The 18,362-nt window shown below is 42.5% G+C and overlaps 1 protein-coding gene across 1 annotated transcript in view; it reads right to left on the reverse strand.

Moving 5' to 3' along the window:
* Window positions 1-2,960: 2,960 nt before the first annotated feature.
* Window positions 2,961-18,362, reverse strand: part of lrig1 (leucine-rich repeats and immunoglobulin-like domains 1) — a 33,386-nt gene continuing 17,984 nt past the window's right edge. Inside the window, exons 5-18 of the mRNA XM_046875070.1 lie at window positions 18,137-18,280; window positions 16,346-16,489; window positions 15,716-15,859; window positions 15,426-15,569; window positions 13,332-13,412; window positions 10,673-10,744; window positions 10,173-10,244; window positions 9,814-9,977; window positions 8,898-9,221; window positions 7,858-8,139; window positions 6,346-6,780; window positions 6,136-6,267; window positions 5,721-5,954; window positions 2,961-4,874 (exon numbers count right to left, since the gene is read on the reverse strand). Of these exons, the coding sequence (XP_046731026.1) occupies window positions 4,702-4,874; window positions 5,721-5,954; window positions 6,136-6,267; window positions 6,346-6,780; window positions 7,858-8,139; window positions 8,898-9,221; window positions 9,814-9,977; window positions 10,173-10,244; window positions 10,673-10,744; window positions 13,332-13,412; window positions 15,426-15,569; window positions 15,716-15,859; window positions 16,346-16,489; window positions 18,137-18,280 (2,545 nt within the window). The 3' untranslated portion in view covers window positions 2,961-4,701. The remainder of the gene's footprint in view (window positions 4,875-5,720; window positions 5,955-6,135; window positions 6,268-6,345; window positions 6,781-7,857; window positions 8,140-8,897; window positions 9,222-9,813; window positions 9,978-10,172; window positions 10,245-10,672; window positions 10,745-13,331; window positions 13,413-15,425; window positions 15,570-15,715; window positions 15,860-16,345; window positions 16,490-18,136; window positions 18,281-18,362) is intronic.

Genomic DNA, 18,362 nt, shown 5'->3' on the forward strand with positions numbered 1-18,362 from the left:
AAAAATGAATTTAGGAATTGGTTTAAGCCAGTTGCTACCAGTGAAGTTTGTATGTGTGTGTTGTAGATGTTGTGATATGGGTCTGAAATTTCATTCACAAATCCTGTTAAAGAAAAAGCACTTGTTTGAAGTAGCAGCCAAGATTTGCCTAACAGCTGATACTGGTTGATATCAAACAGTATGAAAATAAAACAATGAAAAATTCATAGTCCAGTTCGGCATGAATTTTCTTTTTTGATCAAATAAAATGTCACAAGCTACCTGTTCAGTCTATTTAGCTTGAATCCATTTCTCAAATTTAACCCAAAACAGTCACATGGCTATTTTTATGCTTTATTTTATGCCACAATTATGTAACTATTACATCTGCGACTTTCTCAGACTTGACTGCTGAAAAGCAACCTCGCATAAGGACCAGATGAAAACTTGTCTAGGGATATTTTTAAACACTAGGGCCATTTTATAGTATGATTGATGTCCTCCTCGGAAAAGCACTAACAGGACATTTTGCATTTGGACCAGTGCTAGCAAATTGGAGAACTAAGCTAATTGGAGCCTCCGGTTCTAAAGAATGGTCTGAATACAACTTTGCTGCACCCAGTCTTCTAAAGAAAGAGCGTTGCAAAACAAACTAAGCTGTAAAGGTTGCTGTGAAGGGCATACATATCAGACAACAACCGTATCTCGGGACACATTTGGGAATCAGTAGAAAGAACTTGTGCAGGTGCTCACTTTACAGAGTCCAAGTCTTGAGTCTAGACTTGCTTGTTTGCTTATTAGCAGTGAACATAAAGACAATTGATTTCCAGGACTGATTTATGAGAGTATCAGTGAAATATATATGAGACTAGCATGCTGGAGCTAGTTTTATGAGGCAGAAGAATACAAGTGGGAATCTTGATGTGGAGAGAGAAACTGACAGGTGAGCCCACAGGTGTGAATGTCAGAGTAGAATTGAACCAAAGCTAGCTATTGGAGTCATGTAGTAATATGAAATATAATATATTACTGTCGAATTCTGGAAAAAATGGATTTAAAAACAACAACAAAAAAACACCTGTGTAATTTCTGCTACATACGTCCCCTCCTTGGGAAAACTGTCAAAACATGGTAAGTGCATTCCTATTTAAAAACAACTTGAGCGTGCAAAATAAATAGGAAAAAAACAACGCAAACATTCGCCGAACCGAATTATCAACGACCGCGGCATTACTTAGTGCCATTACTTGTTTGATCATAGCTCGTACTAGCAAACAAAACACGAGCGCACTGTATCTACATGCGCATTGGTTCAGTTTAAACATTGACTAATGTGAAATCCTGATAGAGGGCAAATGTTCTCAGTGCAGCGGAACTGAGATCAGGCTTAATGTTTGCTCACGTGAGCGCTCGACGACTTGAGCAGAAATGAGGCGAGCTGAGCGGCTGAGGCTTGAGAACCTTGCTTTATCCTTTAAGTCATACGTTTTCATGGCCTTTCATGGTTATTTCTAGGCTATGCCTAACTCTCTTTAAACCTTGTGTTCAAATTGATCCATGTATCTCTGGTTAAAAGATGTACTGTAGATGGTTAATAAACGCCATAATGATAGAGTGGTTTGTTAGCACCGCTAAATCGAGTGGTAGAACTAAAGTTGAGTCATATTTGTACTACATACAGACTTGGAAGTCAAAGGACACTGTGGAGATGAACCAGATTCTGCTCGGAGATGACTTTCCCGTCTCGCTGGCTACAGATCGGAGGGGACAAGAACAATATAGCAATTCAATCAAACAATATTGTCACAAAGCAGTCATCTATTTGCAAAGTGCTCATTCTGGAGGTAAGCTCCAAGAAATCCGAATGAGCAATTGCTTTATAATTAGGTGGACGTTGGTTTGTGGATACAGAAAAATGCATGACTAACTGCTAATTGTCCAATTACTTCATCTATGCTTTCCCTTCGGGTGTAAAGTGGACAGTTCTATCCTGAGTGATCACATGACTGTCACTAGTCCCCTTAACGTTGAGTTATTTCAAACTCCTACCTAGGTTATCTAGCTACAAAACAAGTGTAGCAGGATCTATCTATTTTCCCTAGCAGAGCAAAAATATGCAAAATACAAGTGATTATATTGTTTTTTTTACCATGTCATCTATGTTTATTTATCATTGTTGTGTTCCGACTGAATATTGTTACGGCTGTAATTAGCACTGTTACTTAGCATGTAGCTTAGCTTAGCTTTGCGCCTACTGCCGATTTACAGCTGTGAGGATATTCAGTAGATCTGCACTCTTTTTATGCTAATGCTTGATTGAATCTTTCAGGGGCTGAATATTTACTCTGCTATAGTATGGTAAGTTGATGCTAAATTCTCAATTGGTCACAGGGTGTTGAAACATTTTTTACTAAGTGTCACTTTTTTTGTTTGGGTTGTTTCTGTGGTAACTGTGGGTATCTATACTAAAAATTTTATTTTATTTAATTTTATTTTTTGGAAGGAGTCTCCAGTGTTAATATTTGCAACCAACACAAAAGTAAAAACGTGTAACCTCTTTATATATAGATATTAATATTTCCATATGGGAAAGTATTTAGACTTTGGAGTTTTTCTGTAACATGACAAGTTGCATTTTTTTGTATTTTATACTTCCAGGAAGAAAAACAGGCTTGTGGTGGTGGGAATGGTTTTTAGCGATGTTCCACAATGTACCTGTGATAAGATTTTTAAGAACATTAAAGGGAAAAACCTGCTACAGTTTAAGGAATAAAACACAATAAGATATTGTGTAACTGGTAAATAATTTACCTCAGGGGGTTAACTTACTTCATCCCACCTTGTTGTTGAAATTCTTCAATCTAACAGCACTCTAGTCAGGTGTTTAATCCCTTAGTGTATGTAAACCAATTAATACAAGATAACAATAGTAAATCAAACTTATTATGGCATAAACAGTAACAAAATTCAGACAACAATAGTCAAAGGTCAAGAATTTTTAATAGACATGTCAACTTGCCACGTCAACTTTTTTTTTTCCTTTTTTCTTTTGTTTGTCAGCGTTGCAAATGTACAGCCACACGAGTTCAATTCAATAAATTAATCTGAAAGGAAGGTGAAGAAGTCGGCTATGTTGCTTAAGCTGTGGACATTAGCAGGTAAAAAACCTTTTCTGAGGAAGAAAAACATGATTTTCCTCTCTTCATTCCGAATTAGCTGGTTAGCTAAAACCTAGCTGTATAAAAATAGTTAGTTGTGTAACAGAGTGACAGAATTGCAGTAACATATTGTAGCTAGCTCTTCTAACAAACAATTCCCTCAGTTTGGTTTCTGTGTAGGAGAAAAAAAAAACGCCTCACAGATTTAAGTTATTTGCTTAGTATCTATTATTTGGTTTAAAAAAGGCTAGAGTTAGCATTAGCTAATGAGGCGTTTAGGAACGTTGACCTAGCATTATCTAATGGTGTTTACTGAAGATACTGGCCATTCCCTATGTGTAGACATTGCAAAAAAAAAAAGTCTCCTGAAAGCTAGCTAACACAGATAATGATGCCCTTTGCTTGTTGATCTTTTATCCCTTTTGTCTTACGCTAAGAAATTTCCAGCAATGCCACACTTTCTTTTCTGTAGAGGTCCTCATACACGAGTTCCCCCAATGGTGTAGATTTAAATATAAACCCGAATAGTACCGTTTCTTTGTACCACTGGCAATTGCTAACATTTGGTACCTTCAGAAAATGGAAGAACTGAATCTTTTCTTGTTTTTCCCTACATTTTGAGGCTGGGCAAATGATGACAATCACAGTTTATTCCATTACGGTTTGATTTCTGCATTTAGTGTGAAAATTTCAACCTTCCTACACGTCTTGAGAATTGCATTAAATCTCATTATACTTACTATTCAAAAGTGCTAATTTTGCAGTTTCTTCACCCACCCTCGATCTTATTGTACCGTGCTAGGCCTGAACTGTTTCCTCTGTTCAAGTCCAGCGAGTATGTATCGCAAATCGTATCGCAAAGTCGTAGCTAAAGATTGTAGTGTTTATCTTAATTTCAAGTGCAGGAAAACATTCCCATTTCACAAAAGAAGAAGCGTCTCGCCCTGAGAGACAGATGACCGACTCACAGAATTTTTTTGTTCATGCTGTAAGGCACCAGGGCTGGGAGGTTTATAAAAAGATAGGAAAAATAGCATCACTCTGATCGGACCATGCACAGAATAGATTCAAATACTCTTTTGTAAAAGTTATATAATAATATTAATATTAATAATAATAATAATATAGATATATATATATATATATATATATATATATATATATATATATATATATATATATATATATATGAAAACTCTTATGTACAATTGAAAGTCCAACATTATAGCACTCTGTTATATCATACAATATCCCCTACATTAACATGCTTCAAATGCAAGTCACTTATCATCATTCTTTTTTTTGCAGCGGTGAACGAAACCTCCCTAAGGAGGATTTTAACACTATGTACAGATGTAACGCTCGGACTGGGACACAAAATGCCCCCCCGTTCAAGCCTCGCCTTCAAATCCGGACGCCTAGACTCCGCGATCAGACGCAGGACAAGCTCCAGGTGCGCCCCCTCGGTTTGAGGTAGCAGTTCACAGTGCAAACAGGATACAAAAATAGCAATACCGATACAAAGTCTTTTTTTTTTTTTTTTTGCTCGGTATTCCACGAGGTGCTAGTCACTAGCCCGCCGGAGGGGGGTGGTTTCACTCAAGTGTGTGTGCCCATTGGGTAATAGAGTCTTTTTGAGCTTGGTGTCTGTGCAGGGGGAGGGAACAGAGGTCGGCTTTAGCGGCCGATGGTGGATCTCATTTGGAGATGTCTTTCCCGTCTCGCTGGCCACTGATCCTGAGGGGGGGAATAATAACATTTTGCGGATCAATTGAATTTTATCACAAAGCAGTAATCGAGTTGCAAAAAGTTAAAACCCAGATTTTAAGCTCCAGGGAATACAAATCCATAATTGCTTTATAATTAAGTTCATGATGTTTTTGTGGCTACAGTAAAACACAAGACTAACTAGTAATTGTCTTCATTTATGATTTCCCTTTGGGTACCCTGAGGGGGTCACATGACTGTTGCTAGTCCCCCCTAAAGTTTGTCAAATTTGTCTGTATGTATAAAAACAGTCTAAGCAACCTAGTCAGCTGAAGCTACACTAGAAAGCATACACATTACAATTATGAGAATTGTACAGTATTGGCAGATAAAGAATCCCGATTCTTCCTGCTAGCAATGTTCTGTTTGGTTCTGCTCCAGTGCCAAGTGATTCAAGTACAACACCACACCCACTAGGATAGTTCTCAAACTGTTCTGATCATATTTAATGTCAAAGCATATTTCTATATATCAAAAATTGACATCTGTTTAATACACCACTCAAATTTGTCCATTTATATAAGAGCCAAAGGAGAACTGATTCGAACTCTCTCCTTTCGACACCCGCCTGTTCCCTTTGCTCGCCCCTGGAATGTGCTGTGCGCACTCTCTGTGTTAATTAAACCAAGCCAAACCAAATCATTCCACCCGTCTGATGACAGCACAGAGGGTTCCTTTATCAGGCGGTGATGGACGACGAGGATATTGCTTGATTTACGAGCCATGGGCGGTACCCAATGAATCAATCTCAGTTAAAAAGTATGACACGTAGATATAGGGGCAACAAAATTCAACCGCTCGTTTTCTCGCCCTCACCTTTTCTCTCGGCGTCTGTCTTGTGCGACCCCGCCTCCTTCCGGATTCCGTTCGGCGTGCCGTTGCAGTGCCCCTCGGCCGGTATATGGCTACCAAAGGACGACGGAAACTGAATCTGCTGGAACTCTGTGCCTGAAGGAGTTGTAATGCCCTGGCAGTGGTAGTCTGATGGCCTGGTGTAACTGCTACTGTTTTCCATGCAGTCAGTACACAGGACTGGAACATCAAAACCCCCTAAAATGGTGAAGAAAGGAAGTGATTACTTCGCAAGCAAGACCCAATGGATAGATTTACTGTAACCCAAGACAAAGAGGCACTACTAAAACCTCCAGTAGTAGCACAAATTCCCTCGTACTCTTACAATCGTCCTAAGGACGTCCACATTACATTTTAATGTGCATTAAAAAAGGCTTGCCATTGCTGTGTGTGTGGCCACTAGGCTGGGATCCTCCGCTGGACTCTATTCTTATGCACACGTCCTGCCTCTCAGACAGTGTCCCCTGTGAGGACAGGTAGCTCGGGACATCAGGAGGAACAATGGTCTCATCTGGGGACAAGTAAAAACATTAGCATCTCCACTTCCTGGACAGTAAAGAAGTCGTAAAGTATTTGTAGCAATGCACACCTGTGTTGACGCTGCACTCTTCACTCTTCTTCCTCGTCTGATAGATGATGCACACCCACACCAAAGAGGTCGCTACAACACTCGTCACGACGGCGATTACGACGATGCCTATAGTGACTGCGCCAGAGCTTGCGTTCAGATGGCAGTTGGCACCGGGTCGCTGGATTACAGTCAGACTGCACTGGGCGCGCTCTGTGCCCAAAGGGTTGGACATGACGCAAGTGTAGCGGCCAGCATCCTCCATTGTGGTGCTGCTGATCACCAGAAGCTGGTTGGCGTGTGTGAAGTGGTGACGCTCGGTTGGCTGCAGCGGCTCGCCGCCACGCAACCATGTAATACGGGGAGGGGGGCTCCCCATAGCCTTGCACTGCAGTGCCACCGCCTCGCCCAGCACCACACTGCGGTCCTCCATTCCCTGCAGCAGGTGGGGCATCTCTGACAGGAGCAAACGGGACCGGTGAGATTTTAATTCCAATATTTGAGAAATTAAACACAAATACAAAACGTACAAAGAAGGGCGGTGAGGATTATGCAAATATCTTTATTTTAAAGCCATGGAAAAAGCTGCACGCACACGAAGTACAAATTGTTCAAGAGGTACACCACCTAGTACATACAACAAGCTTTAGTTGTCACTTGTTAGCTATGTCAACATTCAATAAGGCAAGCTTCACCTCAGCAGTTCCTGACCAGGAACTAAACTGTTTCCTAGAATACCAAACCATCAGACCTAGTTCTTGGAAACACACCCTAAATCTTGCAAACATACTTGCTTACTGATCCCCCTTCTTAGTTAGAAAGATGTAAGCATTGTTTGTATTTTGTGACAACTTGCAGATGGAAATCCCAATATGAATGATAGATTGTTGAATAAATATAAAGCTCCTGTTTAGACTTAAAGCATTAAAAACTCTAATTGCATATTATTTTCCAAAGAAAAGATTACAACAAAATCAACCCAGTGTAGTATCTGATTTGGCTTTGTGTCGAAACGTAGGAATACGCCTCCTGCAGGTAGTTGTGTAAGGCGGTAATTATTTTGTAGCCAACACGTGCATAATCCGAGACTGTATATGCAGCAGTACACGAGTTGAAATCGGGCCTGAGAAAAAGCTTCTCATATCCCACTGCTTAAGCTCTCTGTCTTGTCCCCAGCCTCTCTGCGACCTCCTCTATGGCCTTTCACCTCTGACCCCAAACATCAAGGCCACAGCTGCACCAGCCAGACCAAAACTGAGAACATTCTTTCTTGCAGATGAGGTGATCTGGGGTTTGCCAAAACCCAGCAGCTTTCGAATCCCAAAATGACCTTCTGTTTAAAAACTAAGCACAAAATGATTTCTAAACCAAACCCAAGAGGACTTTTCTACAGTGTCTAACCCTAGCAGAACTTTCTTGCAGTGTCCAAACCTAGCAGAACTTTCTCAAAACTCAAATGGACTTTCTCTCAGTCTTTCAACTAAACCCAACAGAAATCTTAGTGTAGTGTTCAGGTTAAACCCCAACTCTTACCCAGCACTGTGAGCGTGACGTTGGCGGAGATCATGCCTGCTGTGTTTTTGGCCGTGCAGCTGTACACACCCATGTCCTCTGGCTTCACGTGCATTATGAAAAACACGTCGTCGTCGGGCATCACCTCCATGCGCCGCTCGCGGGCTGCCGGGAAATCTGTGCCCCCGTCTTTCTGCCAGGCAACCTGCGGAGACGGGTAACCTTTCGCCGCGCACTCCAGACGAGCCTTCGCGCCAGCTCGGATAGTGAGGTCACGTGGGGTCTTCACAAATGATGGCAGCACTGTGTGTGTGAGAGAGGGGGAAGCAGTAAATTAGCCATGGTCAAGTTAATTCCTGACTAATTCAGTTGGATTTGGGAAACAGGTTAGACACAAAACCATGGAAAAAAATCAATAAATAGAATAAAACCTCCAAATACAATCAATTTGCATCTGGTGGACTGGCGGACAGGCTGAGTAATGGAGTCAGAGTCTGTGCAGCATTGGCGCTGAATCAATTTGTTCCAAATGTGCTTGGACGGAGCGGTCAGGAAAAGGAGGGAGAAAGGAGGGCCACTAATCACATTTCTGTCCTGAAGCTCAGTAAGTCCTGGTCTGCTTCTTAATTTAGCCAATAATTCCCAAATGCTATCGGGATTAAGTGATCTGAAACAGGAACATTTGGCAACACGCACTGCTTGATTTTATTTTTTAAAGAGCGCATTCATGTTTTGTTTCACTCTGGGCCATTTGTCCACCCATAACAACAGGAACTTGTGTCACTAGAAAAGTAGAATTGTGCTTTTTTTGGACACCAGTTCAGCACCAAGGTTTCATTTGTATGGTTTGGGGAAACTGGTCATTATTCTGGTGGTTGATTTTTGGGCCAGTTCTTGGGTTAAAGTTCATCATGTTTGATATATAGGGTAAGTTACCTAGTAGCTAATTTTGGTACAAGGGCAAGAGCAGTGGCAATGCCTGGTATCATATAAAAAAACAAAACAAAAAAAACAAGACCTTTATACACTGAACTGTGAAGTGTAGTAAAACCAAAACCTACCACTTATGCTGAGGCGTGCTTTGCTGGAGTAGGTGGAGCCAAAGTTATTGGAGATAACGCACTGGTAGCGTCCTTCGTCCTCGAATTTGACGTTGTGCAAATGCAGGACGGTTGTGTACTCCATGATTCCTGCCCCGTCTCTGGAGGAGGAGTGGGCGAAGTTCTCGACGTGGGCATGTGGCAGTGGCTCCTGGTCTTTCCTCCAAGTAAAGGTCATGGCCGAGCTGCTGCTGCTTACCGCTGTGCACGTTAAACGTACGTCCTTCCCTAACACTCCGGCCGTGGGTGCAGGGTGAACCGTGATTTGAGGTTTGGGCAGGTCATCTGTGCAGGAAAAACGGGTGTGGTCATTAACATGTCAGCAAACCTAATTTGTTATGCAAACATGAATTGTAGTTGTTTTTGTCGTTTTTTTCTGACATAATTGTCATGCTTGTACGCCATATATACTAAGAGTTATGATGTCATTAAATACGAGAGCCTATCACATGCTTGTATGCAAATTTTTATTACATCAGTTTTCCTAGGGAAGATATGAGTTTGCCAGTTTGGTCCACAAGCATGGAATTTTTTGTGCAAAATTCAATAATTTTTAGGGGCAACCGTTAATACTTTAATGAGAGATTCCAATGTCCCATTTGTCTTGACATTCTGTCCATCTGACGTAAATATGTTATCTCAGGTAAGAATTTATTAACTAAAATTGTGTCATTGGGGCGTAAGCTGTTCCTCCTAATTGGAAATACGCAGGCTTAGTTCCTAACAATCAGCCCTGTATTTCCATGAATGTCAAATCGTGTCGGATCAAACCCTCTATAGAGACTGGTCCAAACCCAAACCTAACACACCTAATCCAGGCAATTAATTCCATCAGGACAGGAGTATGTAATCGAACAGAACATGTAATGATGCCCACCACAAACGAAGCTCTGTGTTGGAGCCTGGAAGATGCTGGTACCGTTCAGGCTTTCGGGGTGTGCGCACGTGGCGTGGACGCCAGCCTGGAGCTCTCGCACCACCACCCACTCAGGAAACCAGTGCAGCTGGCAATCGCACAGGAAACTATCGCTCAAGATCTCGCTGTAGACACAAAGCGAGATTTTGAAAAGACTGAGTATGACTGTTTAAACAGTAACTCAAATTAAAGTTTTGAACAAAAAAAAAAAAACAGGCATAGCTGTCATGAGTTAGAAGCTTGTGTGTGTGTGTGTGTGTGTGTGTGTGTGTGTGTGTGTGTGTGTGTGCCATTATATTTGCAGGACGTCTGAGACTCACAGTGTGCGGAGGTTCTTCATGTTGTTGAAGGCATCTGGTAGAATGGAAAGGATGGCATTTCCGCCCAGGTTTCTGTTCAGACATGACAAAGATGATTTTGGAGCGTCCCCAATGTACACACTGTATACACACATTCTCTCGGTCTCATATACACATGTATGCCAGCTTGTATTTGTAGAAAGGTTTACTTTAGCTTAGGGAAAAAGAAGCCGGTATTTTTCTACGTCTGTACCCTCAAGCTACTTCTCCAAAACTAAATTCCATTTCTTTGACAAAATGTTCGTTTCGCAAAAAGGGAGAAAAAGGCTGAAGCTGGCTGGAGTGATAGACCGAGCAGCTGGCCGCACACATACACACACACACACACACACACATACACACACACACACAGCCTCGTTCTTCCCCTTTTACAAAGAAGCTATTAAATTGCTTGCAGCCCTCTCAAGCATCTGTTTTTGGCAGAGTGCTCCAGTGGCCGCAATGCATTTTGGGATACTCACAGGTGCTCGAGGGCTTCAAGGCCTGAGAAGGCTTTCTTGGCCACTGACTTGATTTTGTTTCCGAACAGTGTCCTGCGATTCCAAGAGATAGGAGATAAATGGGAAAAGAAGAAATTGGGGAAATATTGAATAAGTGGTGGGGGAGGTGGGGAAAAGAGAAAAGGAGAAAAATAATTAGTGGGGTAGTCAAAATTCTAATTGTGTTTAGAGAGATTGGGGTTCTCACAAAAAGCTCACTTTCATATTTATTCGAATGTAGCAGTGATGGGGCAGGGGCAAATTCATGAAAAATTGCTTCAGTGAGAGTACAAAGCATATAGGTTTATAAGTGACCGTGTCATGGACTGGCTAGCAAATAATAAACTAGCCGTTTGCCTGGACCCCTGTGTATGTGTTGGTACCTGCTCAAATTTGGTGCCTGCTCATTTTTGAGTGGGTTCTATTTCGTCTAACCTTCTTTGGCAAGTGATTAAAATCAAGATTTATGCTGTTGACTGAATTCTGCCTACGCAAGCAGCACAATCTTTAATTGCTCCCTCCTTGACCCTGATACTAAGGCACCATGTAATGTCTGTCAGCAAATAGTATGTGGAATCTATTACAATCTATATGACAGAGAGACAGGATCTGTCAGCTCCTGAAAGAGCAAGACATCACCATCTCTCTTAGGCTTATATACTTAGGCTTCTAATCACCAGGGCAGCCACCCAGATTCTTCTGTGGCTTCATTTTGAACCTCTATGCTGTGTTTTTGCTTAATTTTGAACACTTGTGTGGATCTTTTAAACTTAGCTTTCACATTGAGATGTACTTTTTTCCTGGCCTTATCCTAAACCACCAGATTGAGCTTACTCTTCCCCTGGCATCAACCTAAACCCACACAGTATTGTATGCTTACCTAGATTCAACCTTGATCCTCCCCAGTGAACTTTACTTGTGAGTGAAAAACACTGCCAGGAGCCCCAAACCTCTAGCCTAACTCCAGCTTCTAGTCTGGGACTTAAAGGCTTTAATTTGCTCTGGGTTCATGTAGCATCTTTAATTTGAACTTTACAAGTATATTACAGGCAACTGGTCAAAATGCATGACTGTACTTTCCTGGGAAATATACAGCATTATAACTGTCTGACAAATTGTCAAATATTGTTTGTTCATTAGCTTTTTATGAAAGCCTTTCATCTGCATCTAAACCTCGGACAATCCACGCGTAATAAAAGATATTAAAAACAATCTGTCTGAAGGGAGATGAATACACTGTAAAGAAGTGCAAAAGAAAAGAAAGGGGATGATGGGTATTTTATCAGTCACATCAATGTGCAAGTAAGAACGATAGGAACAAAGCGACCGCAAAGAATCCATTCGGGTGATAAACCTACACACCCGTCTCTCATCCGCATTGTTCTATAGGAATGTCCAGAGGCACAAAAGCAGCGGAAAGCCCTTTGATGTTCCGTTGTGTCACCCTCGCCCATTCCCATGCCAGCTCAATGGCCTCTACAGCAGAAACCAGCGACTGCAGTGGGATTTTGCCAGGACTGCGCATCACTGGGATGAAAGGAGCGGGGCAGGGGTTGAACACGATGTTTGATGAGGCCAGATGCCCCTTCACCCTTCCATTTCACACCCTCGGGATGAATTGACACAATTGCAGGGTCTGACTTGGAGACCTTGCGCAATACACCAGAAAGCCTTCTTAGAAGTGTTTCCAATAGTGTCCCTCTGATTCCACTCTTGATATCCAAACATTCTCATTCTTGCTTTGATAGCACATTGGTCCATTGTCTGGTCTGGTCAACAAGCTCAAATTACTGATGAGACACTTGAGTTTTTATCCCATATACCATTAGGTCCCATGTTGCCACTTGACCAATGGAAAATGCATGTCCTGGTGACAGAAGGTGTGGCAAGTAGTAGATATAGGTTCAGTTCAGAAGAGAAACGATCTGCACAAGGAAGCCTGGTCCTAAAGCAATCTCCCTTGGATTCCATTCTTATGATCCAGGAATTGAAGAGATCCCAACAGCTGCACTTTTCCCAACAAGAACCTGTCTAAATTTGAGCATATTTATCTCCGGAAGTTCTAGTTGATTTCCCACCGTTTGCTTGGATATACGAGTTGGTATCAAAAAGTTTAGTGACCAGCTCTGTTTACAAGAAAGTACTGTACACTATCACCTTCAAAATACCCCCCTTGTGCAGCAATTCAGCACTCCCAGCGTTCCTGCCACTTTTGGAACGTGTCGTGGATGTCTTCTTTCCAAACCGTGTCGAGCACCCTCGGAGCCAAATCCGGCAAGTAGAGTGGGTGCGGAAGTGAGATCCTGTGGATTGTTTTACAAAGATCATCATGCATGAGTTGTCGGATGGTTTCGGAATTTTTCGGGGGTTGAGCTCGAAGGTCTTCCTGATCTTTCAACAGTGATGTTCTTCTGCTCTTAAACCGTGTGTGCCACTCAAAACACCTGTTTGCAAACTGTTTGCACCAATTTGATCCAAATACCATTAGCGCCTATTGTCTGACTGAGACTCAAAGTTTTGATTGCCCTTGATCTAACATGGAAATGGCGTGAGGCTCATCAGCAGTTACTGAAGTTACTAGGGAAGATGGGGTTCAGAGGAGTAAAAAAAGAAGAAAAAAGGATGAAAGAAAAAGACTCACAGCTTCCGGAGTTTCTTCAGGCCAGCAAAGGCACCGCTGGTGTCCTCGATTGTTCCAGAAATGGCATTGTGGTCAAGCTCCCTATAGGCACAGAAAAACAGAATGTGTGAAGTCAGATAAAGTATTCTTGCCCCTCTTTCAATACTCTTGGCAGGCATATGGTTGAAAGTCACAGGTTGCGCACATATTACTCTGAGACACACACCTGGCCTGAGGAGTTCTCTCCATCCCGCTTTCTCTTTTTCCCCTCTACCATCGAGCTTTTCACTCTCTGCCAGCCAAATGCATTCTTTCCTTTGTGAAGCATGAGGCTGCGGAAAAACAGCCGTGCCTAGGCTAACGCATGCATAATGCATGACAGCTGAATGCCACTGCCACACACACACAAGCACCCAGGCCTCAGAATCTTTTACCATCATGAATCAGTCAGCAACTTCGCACCGGACAGTGCAAGAAAACCACAACCACACCAGCGTCCGCCTGCGTGGTCCTTCTCCTGGTTGCGACACCGGCAATCACTCGCTATTGGGAACTCGCAGCCCTTGCTTTTCAAACTTCATCTGTAAGTATTTAAATAAAAGTGGAACAAATGCAGGAGGGAAAAAATAGTCCCTTCGAGTCCTGCTTTGTGTGTTTGCACCACTCAAAGCCCCTCTTTCAATCCCACTCCTCCAAACTTTCATTGCAGTTTGACAGCTCCCCCTTTACAGCACTTTGGCTCTCATTCCCTTTTTCTCTCTCTTTCTCTTTTTTTACTCCGCATTGGCTGCCAGTTTCCCTTTCTTTCTGGCTGGCTGGTCCTAAATGAGCGGCGGGTCGTTAATGGTGGTGCCCAGGGCCTCCGGTCCCCCCTCCGCTCCTTCCTCTCTCACCCGGTGCGTACCAATTAAAGCTTGCCCTGCTCCCTTTCAGCGCCACACACTAAAGCCGTGATTAGATTAGAACTGTCTTGTCAAACAATACAGAGATTTTCAAAAATGAGAAAAAAAAGAGAAAAGAACACTACTAGGATGGCTGAGCGAGCACAGTAGCGTAGCGCAGCGCACATAACCCTGCAAAAAAAGAACTCAGCGGAGACACAGAGAGGTAGAAAGATTAGCACATCAAACAGGAGGACAAGCCGCGGGATGAGAGAGCGATGAAGCGAGACGGACTGAAAGAATAGACAGAAGAAAAGGACGGGAAGAAAGGAGGGGTGGGGGGTCAAACAGAGACCCTCTCATTCCCACACGAGGAGCCCCTTCCCCCATGGTTCAGCCATCAGAAGTGAAAGAGGGGGGTTAAGGCCAAGGTCTGGCACCCTACTGAGAGAAAGCCTTCACGCACAGGCTTTATTCTTTAGGTGAGAGGGAGAGGCAAGAAAGGGAGCGGTAACAAGAACAAATAAGTCGGTAAGCAACACAAGAAACGCCGGAGCACAAGTCCATGTGCGTGCCATCGTCGTTTTCTTTTCTTTTTAACTAAGTATTCTTTTTCTTTTTTTTTCTTTTCAATGGCCTGGCTCTCCTGAGATACCTGGCACAGAGAGCCATGCACCCAGGAAGCACGGTGGGAACCAACAAGCCAACAAAGACAAACGAACAGCGAAAAGAAAAGAGCTTTGACAAAAAGACACAACGCGACTGGCAACTTTTCCCAACACGTCCATGCAAAGTAACGACTTTTGCAAGCCATAGCTGTCTTTCTAGATTTAGTACCTTAAGAATAAACTAAAAGCATTAGTGAGGCTACAAGGCAGGCCTAGCCTCGAATCTATTATACGCTTCTTTTCACTGTTAGCGTACGTGTGGAAAAATTAAAGACTAACCCAATATCCAAACAAGTACACTCTGCTTGCTGATGACATGCCCCCAAAAACAATGCAAATGCAAGTCTTATGGTAAAATAAAAGTACAAGAGGCAACATTTTCTGAATTCTTGATAAGAACAACGAAAGATGTGTGTTGTCTTGACAGGCTTGTCTGTGGTTTGGGTTAAATTTCCACCATTTTTAGCAACCTACAGGTGGACTTTCATTGCCTTTGCTATGAGAACCTCTCAAAAAACAAGACACTTAGCCAATCGTTATAAAATGAACGTAGAGTGTTCACTTACAGTAAGCGTAAGGAGGTCAGCCCTCTGAAAGCCCCCTCTGCTATATTGCTGATGGAGTTGTGGCTCAGTTGAAGGGTCTGCAAGTTGGCCAACTTAACAAAACTGCCCTCGGCCAGCTTCGTCAAGTTGTTATAGCCCAGATGCCTGCAAGAACAAAAATTCTTCATATTAAATCTGACTGCTTATTAATTGGATTTTCCTTTGCATGCTCTTGTATAATCAGTATGTACAGGTCACTGAGACTCAGGGGTACATGGCAGAGGGGTGATACAAGGACAAAAAAAACTCACAGCTCTCGCAGCCTCTCGCAGAAGCGCCATCCCTCAGGGTTGAAGCTTGAGATTGAGTTGTTGGACAGATGGAGGTGAAGCAAAGACTGAAGGCCATACAGAGAGCCACTGTTCACCTCTTTCAGGCTGTTGTAGTCCAAATGGCTGCGGGGACGAAAAAGCCAGAGCCGGGTTATTACAGCTTAAACGACTAACCCGGCTGCAATTTACCTGTCAGAGCGCAGAAATGAAGACGGATGGCTCTAAATATGATTCGGCATTAAGGGAAATTTTCATGAAATTGCACTTGGCTCAGGGACGTCTCGAACACGGCGAGTTCGAACTTCGGTAATGCGTTCCAGATTTAATGATGATTCCAAATTAAACCAAGACGGCTAAGTGTTTTGGCATGCATCCAAACTCGGTCTCATTCTAATTAAATACCAGACATGAAATTACCCTAATGAACAAACAGTACATAAAAACATAGCGACTTGAGTTACTTCGAATGCAAATTTCACCCCAGACACTAAAAATATTAAGACTTTATTTTTTTTTCCCCAGAATCGCTGGATAAACAGTTTTTACAGACTTTACACAGAGTGATGTTTGAGTGTGCGTCCAAATATCAAGGAACAGTAACAGACTCACAGGGATCTCATGCGTGCCAGGCCGAAGAACGCTCCGTCCGTGAGCTTGCTAATGTTGTTCCTTTGTAGCTTCAGCACCTCCAGATTGGAGAGACCCTGAAAGGTCAGTCCTTCTATCAAGCGCAACCGGTTTCTGCTCAGGTCTCTGTGGAAAAGTCACATGGATGATGAGATCACAGGGAAATGGAGGACAGCCTGTAATTATAGCTAAATGACTAGTTAACCGCCTTAATACTAATGCTAGACTTTTCGTTGTGTCATTCATTTTATAGGTGTGTAATGATGATAATGGAGCGTTTACTTAGTAAAAAACTGAAACCACGCAGGGGAAAATCCTGTCCTGAAGGCTTTGCCCTGTCCAGACACTCGACCTGGAGACTCCTTCCGTAATTGTTCAATGAATCTCCTCACAGCATTACGTCGTAACTTCAGGAACTTATTATGATGCGTTTATTTGATTCGATTCAATTCATTTGTTCTGCGATTTGTCTTGCAGCTGTGCCATCGTCCAAGCTGCTGATCTCGGAAATGAACTCGGAACTCGAACACAGCTCACGCAAATATGAAGCGCATCACAAAAGGACAACAGACAGTAATATGGAGCCGATTAACATTCTTTTGGCAGATGTTCATCTTCTGAGTGAGTCTCCTTCACGTGTCACTCTTCCATTAGAACACACACACAAAGGTTTGTGGCTTTGAGGAACCAGATACAGCACCCAGGTGCAATGGCTAAAGTGTGTGTAGTGCCTAAGAGCAAAGCGAGACCCAAAACATCCCGGTGGTGGCTTTGTGTTCACCACCCTGTCGCTACAATCAGACTGGAGTTACAGTAACACCCGCAACCTGAAGAACAAAGCATGCCTACAGCCATAAAGAGACAGGAGAATAATGGCTGTGAGGGCACCCTCTTTAGATGAACAGTACACTTTCGTTCCAGGTGTGAGGACTGGGGCGAGAAAATGTTTTCAGCACACTTTTTCAACAATTTTTAGGAAGCTACAAACTATGGGTATGTTTTTCATGAGCTGATAAAGAATAATTTTCCAGAACAGGGTTATTTTTTCCTTAAGGAACTATTCTTTCAATAACTCCGAAATATTTGCAGGCAATTAAGAACCGTTTAAGACACTCAGGAACTTCCCAAGAAAGTGTTTTTTCAGGAACCCTGGAACAATTTACACAACCGGACCATTTTCAGGCATGTTTCCATTGTACCTTAAAAAAAAAAAAAAAACTGAAACCCACAAACATTTTATTTTCCAGTATTTTTTGATGCCTTTTAAAAAAACATTAGAGCTGCTATAGTTCCTGTGTTGAGGGTTCAAGACGGTTTTTAGATCCTGTCGAGCCAGAATTCAACACCTGGAACTGCTAAGGTGGAGCGTTTTGTATCGAGGAGTGCTGATTGGATCAAATATGCGATTATCCTGCAGCCACAGATTGTCACGCTTACATGTGCGCACACACACAAGCGCACACAGCTGCATAAACATAATATAGTTATTAACACCTGATTTATTGCTCTGTAATTAACTTGTTTTCAACTAATTCCTAAAGTCTTTGGCACACATTTTTATTTCTTCTACACACTACATTTTTGGCTCTTGTGTCCCTCCAGCCTGCATAATTAAACATGTAGAATTATTCACAAACAAACCACCGAGTGTAATCATTTTAGAATCCAGGATGTATGAAGCGAAGTGTAAAAAACAGTTGATTGATGTATGCAGGTGAGTTCAGGTCACGTTCCGTCTAGAGAAAGTGTGTGTGTGTGCGCAAGTTTACTCACAGCTGCATTAGTCGGGGAAGCTCGAGGCCCTTGACAGGCAGCTGGGTGAGCCGGTTCCTGCCGAGCCTCAGGACCTGCAGAGTGTCGTTCAGGTTCCTGAACGCTCCGAACTCCAGGTGTACGATTTTATTACTGCTGAGCACCCTGAGGAAAAAAAACAAAAAAACATTTTCAATTCCACACATTACAGTCTAATAAGACAGTACTACTCTATATTATATGCTTT

Source organism: Silurus meridionalis, chromosome 19 (genome assembly GCF_014805685.1).
Source record: "Silurus meridionalis isolate SWU-2019-XX chromosome 19, ASM1480568v1, whole genome shotgun sequence".
Lineage (NCBI taxonomy): Eukaryota > Metazoa > Chordata > Actinopteri > Siluriformes > Siluridae > Silurus > Silurus meridionalis.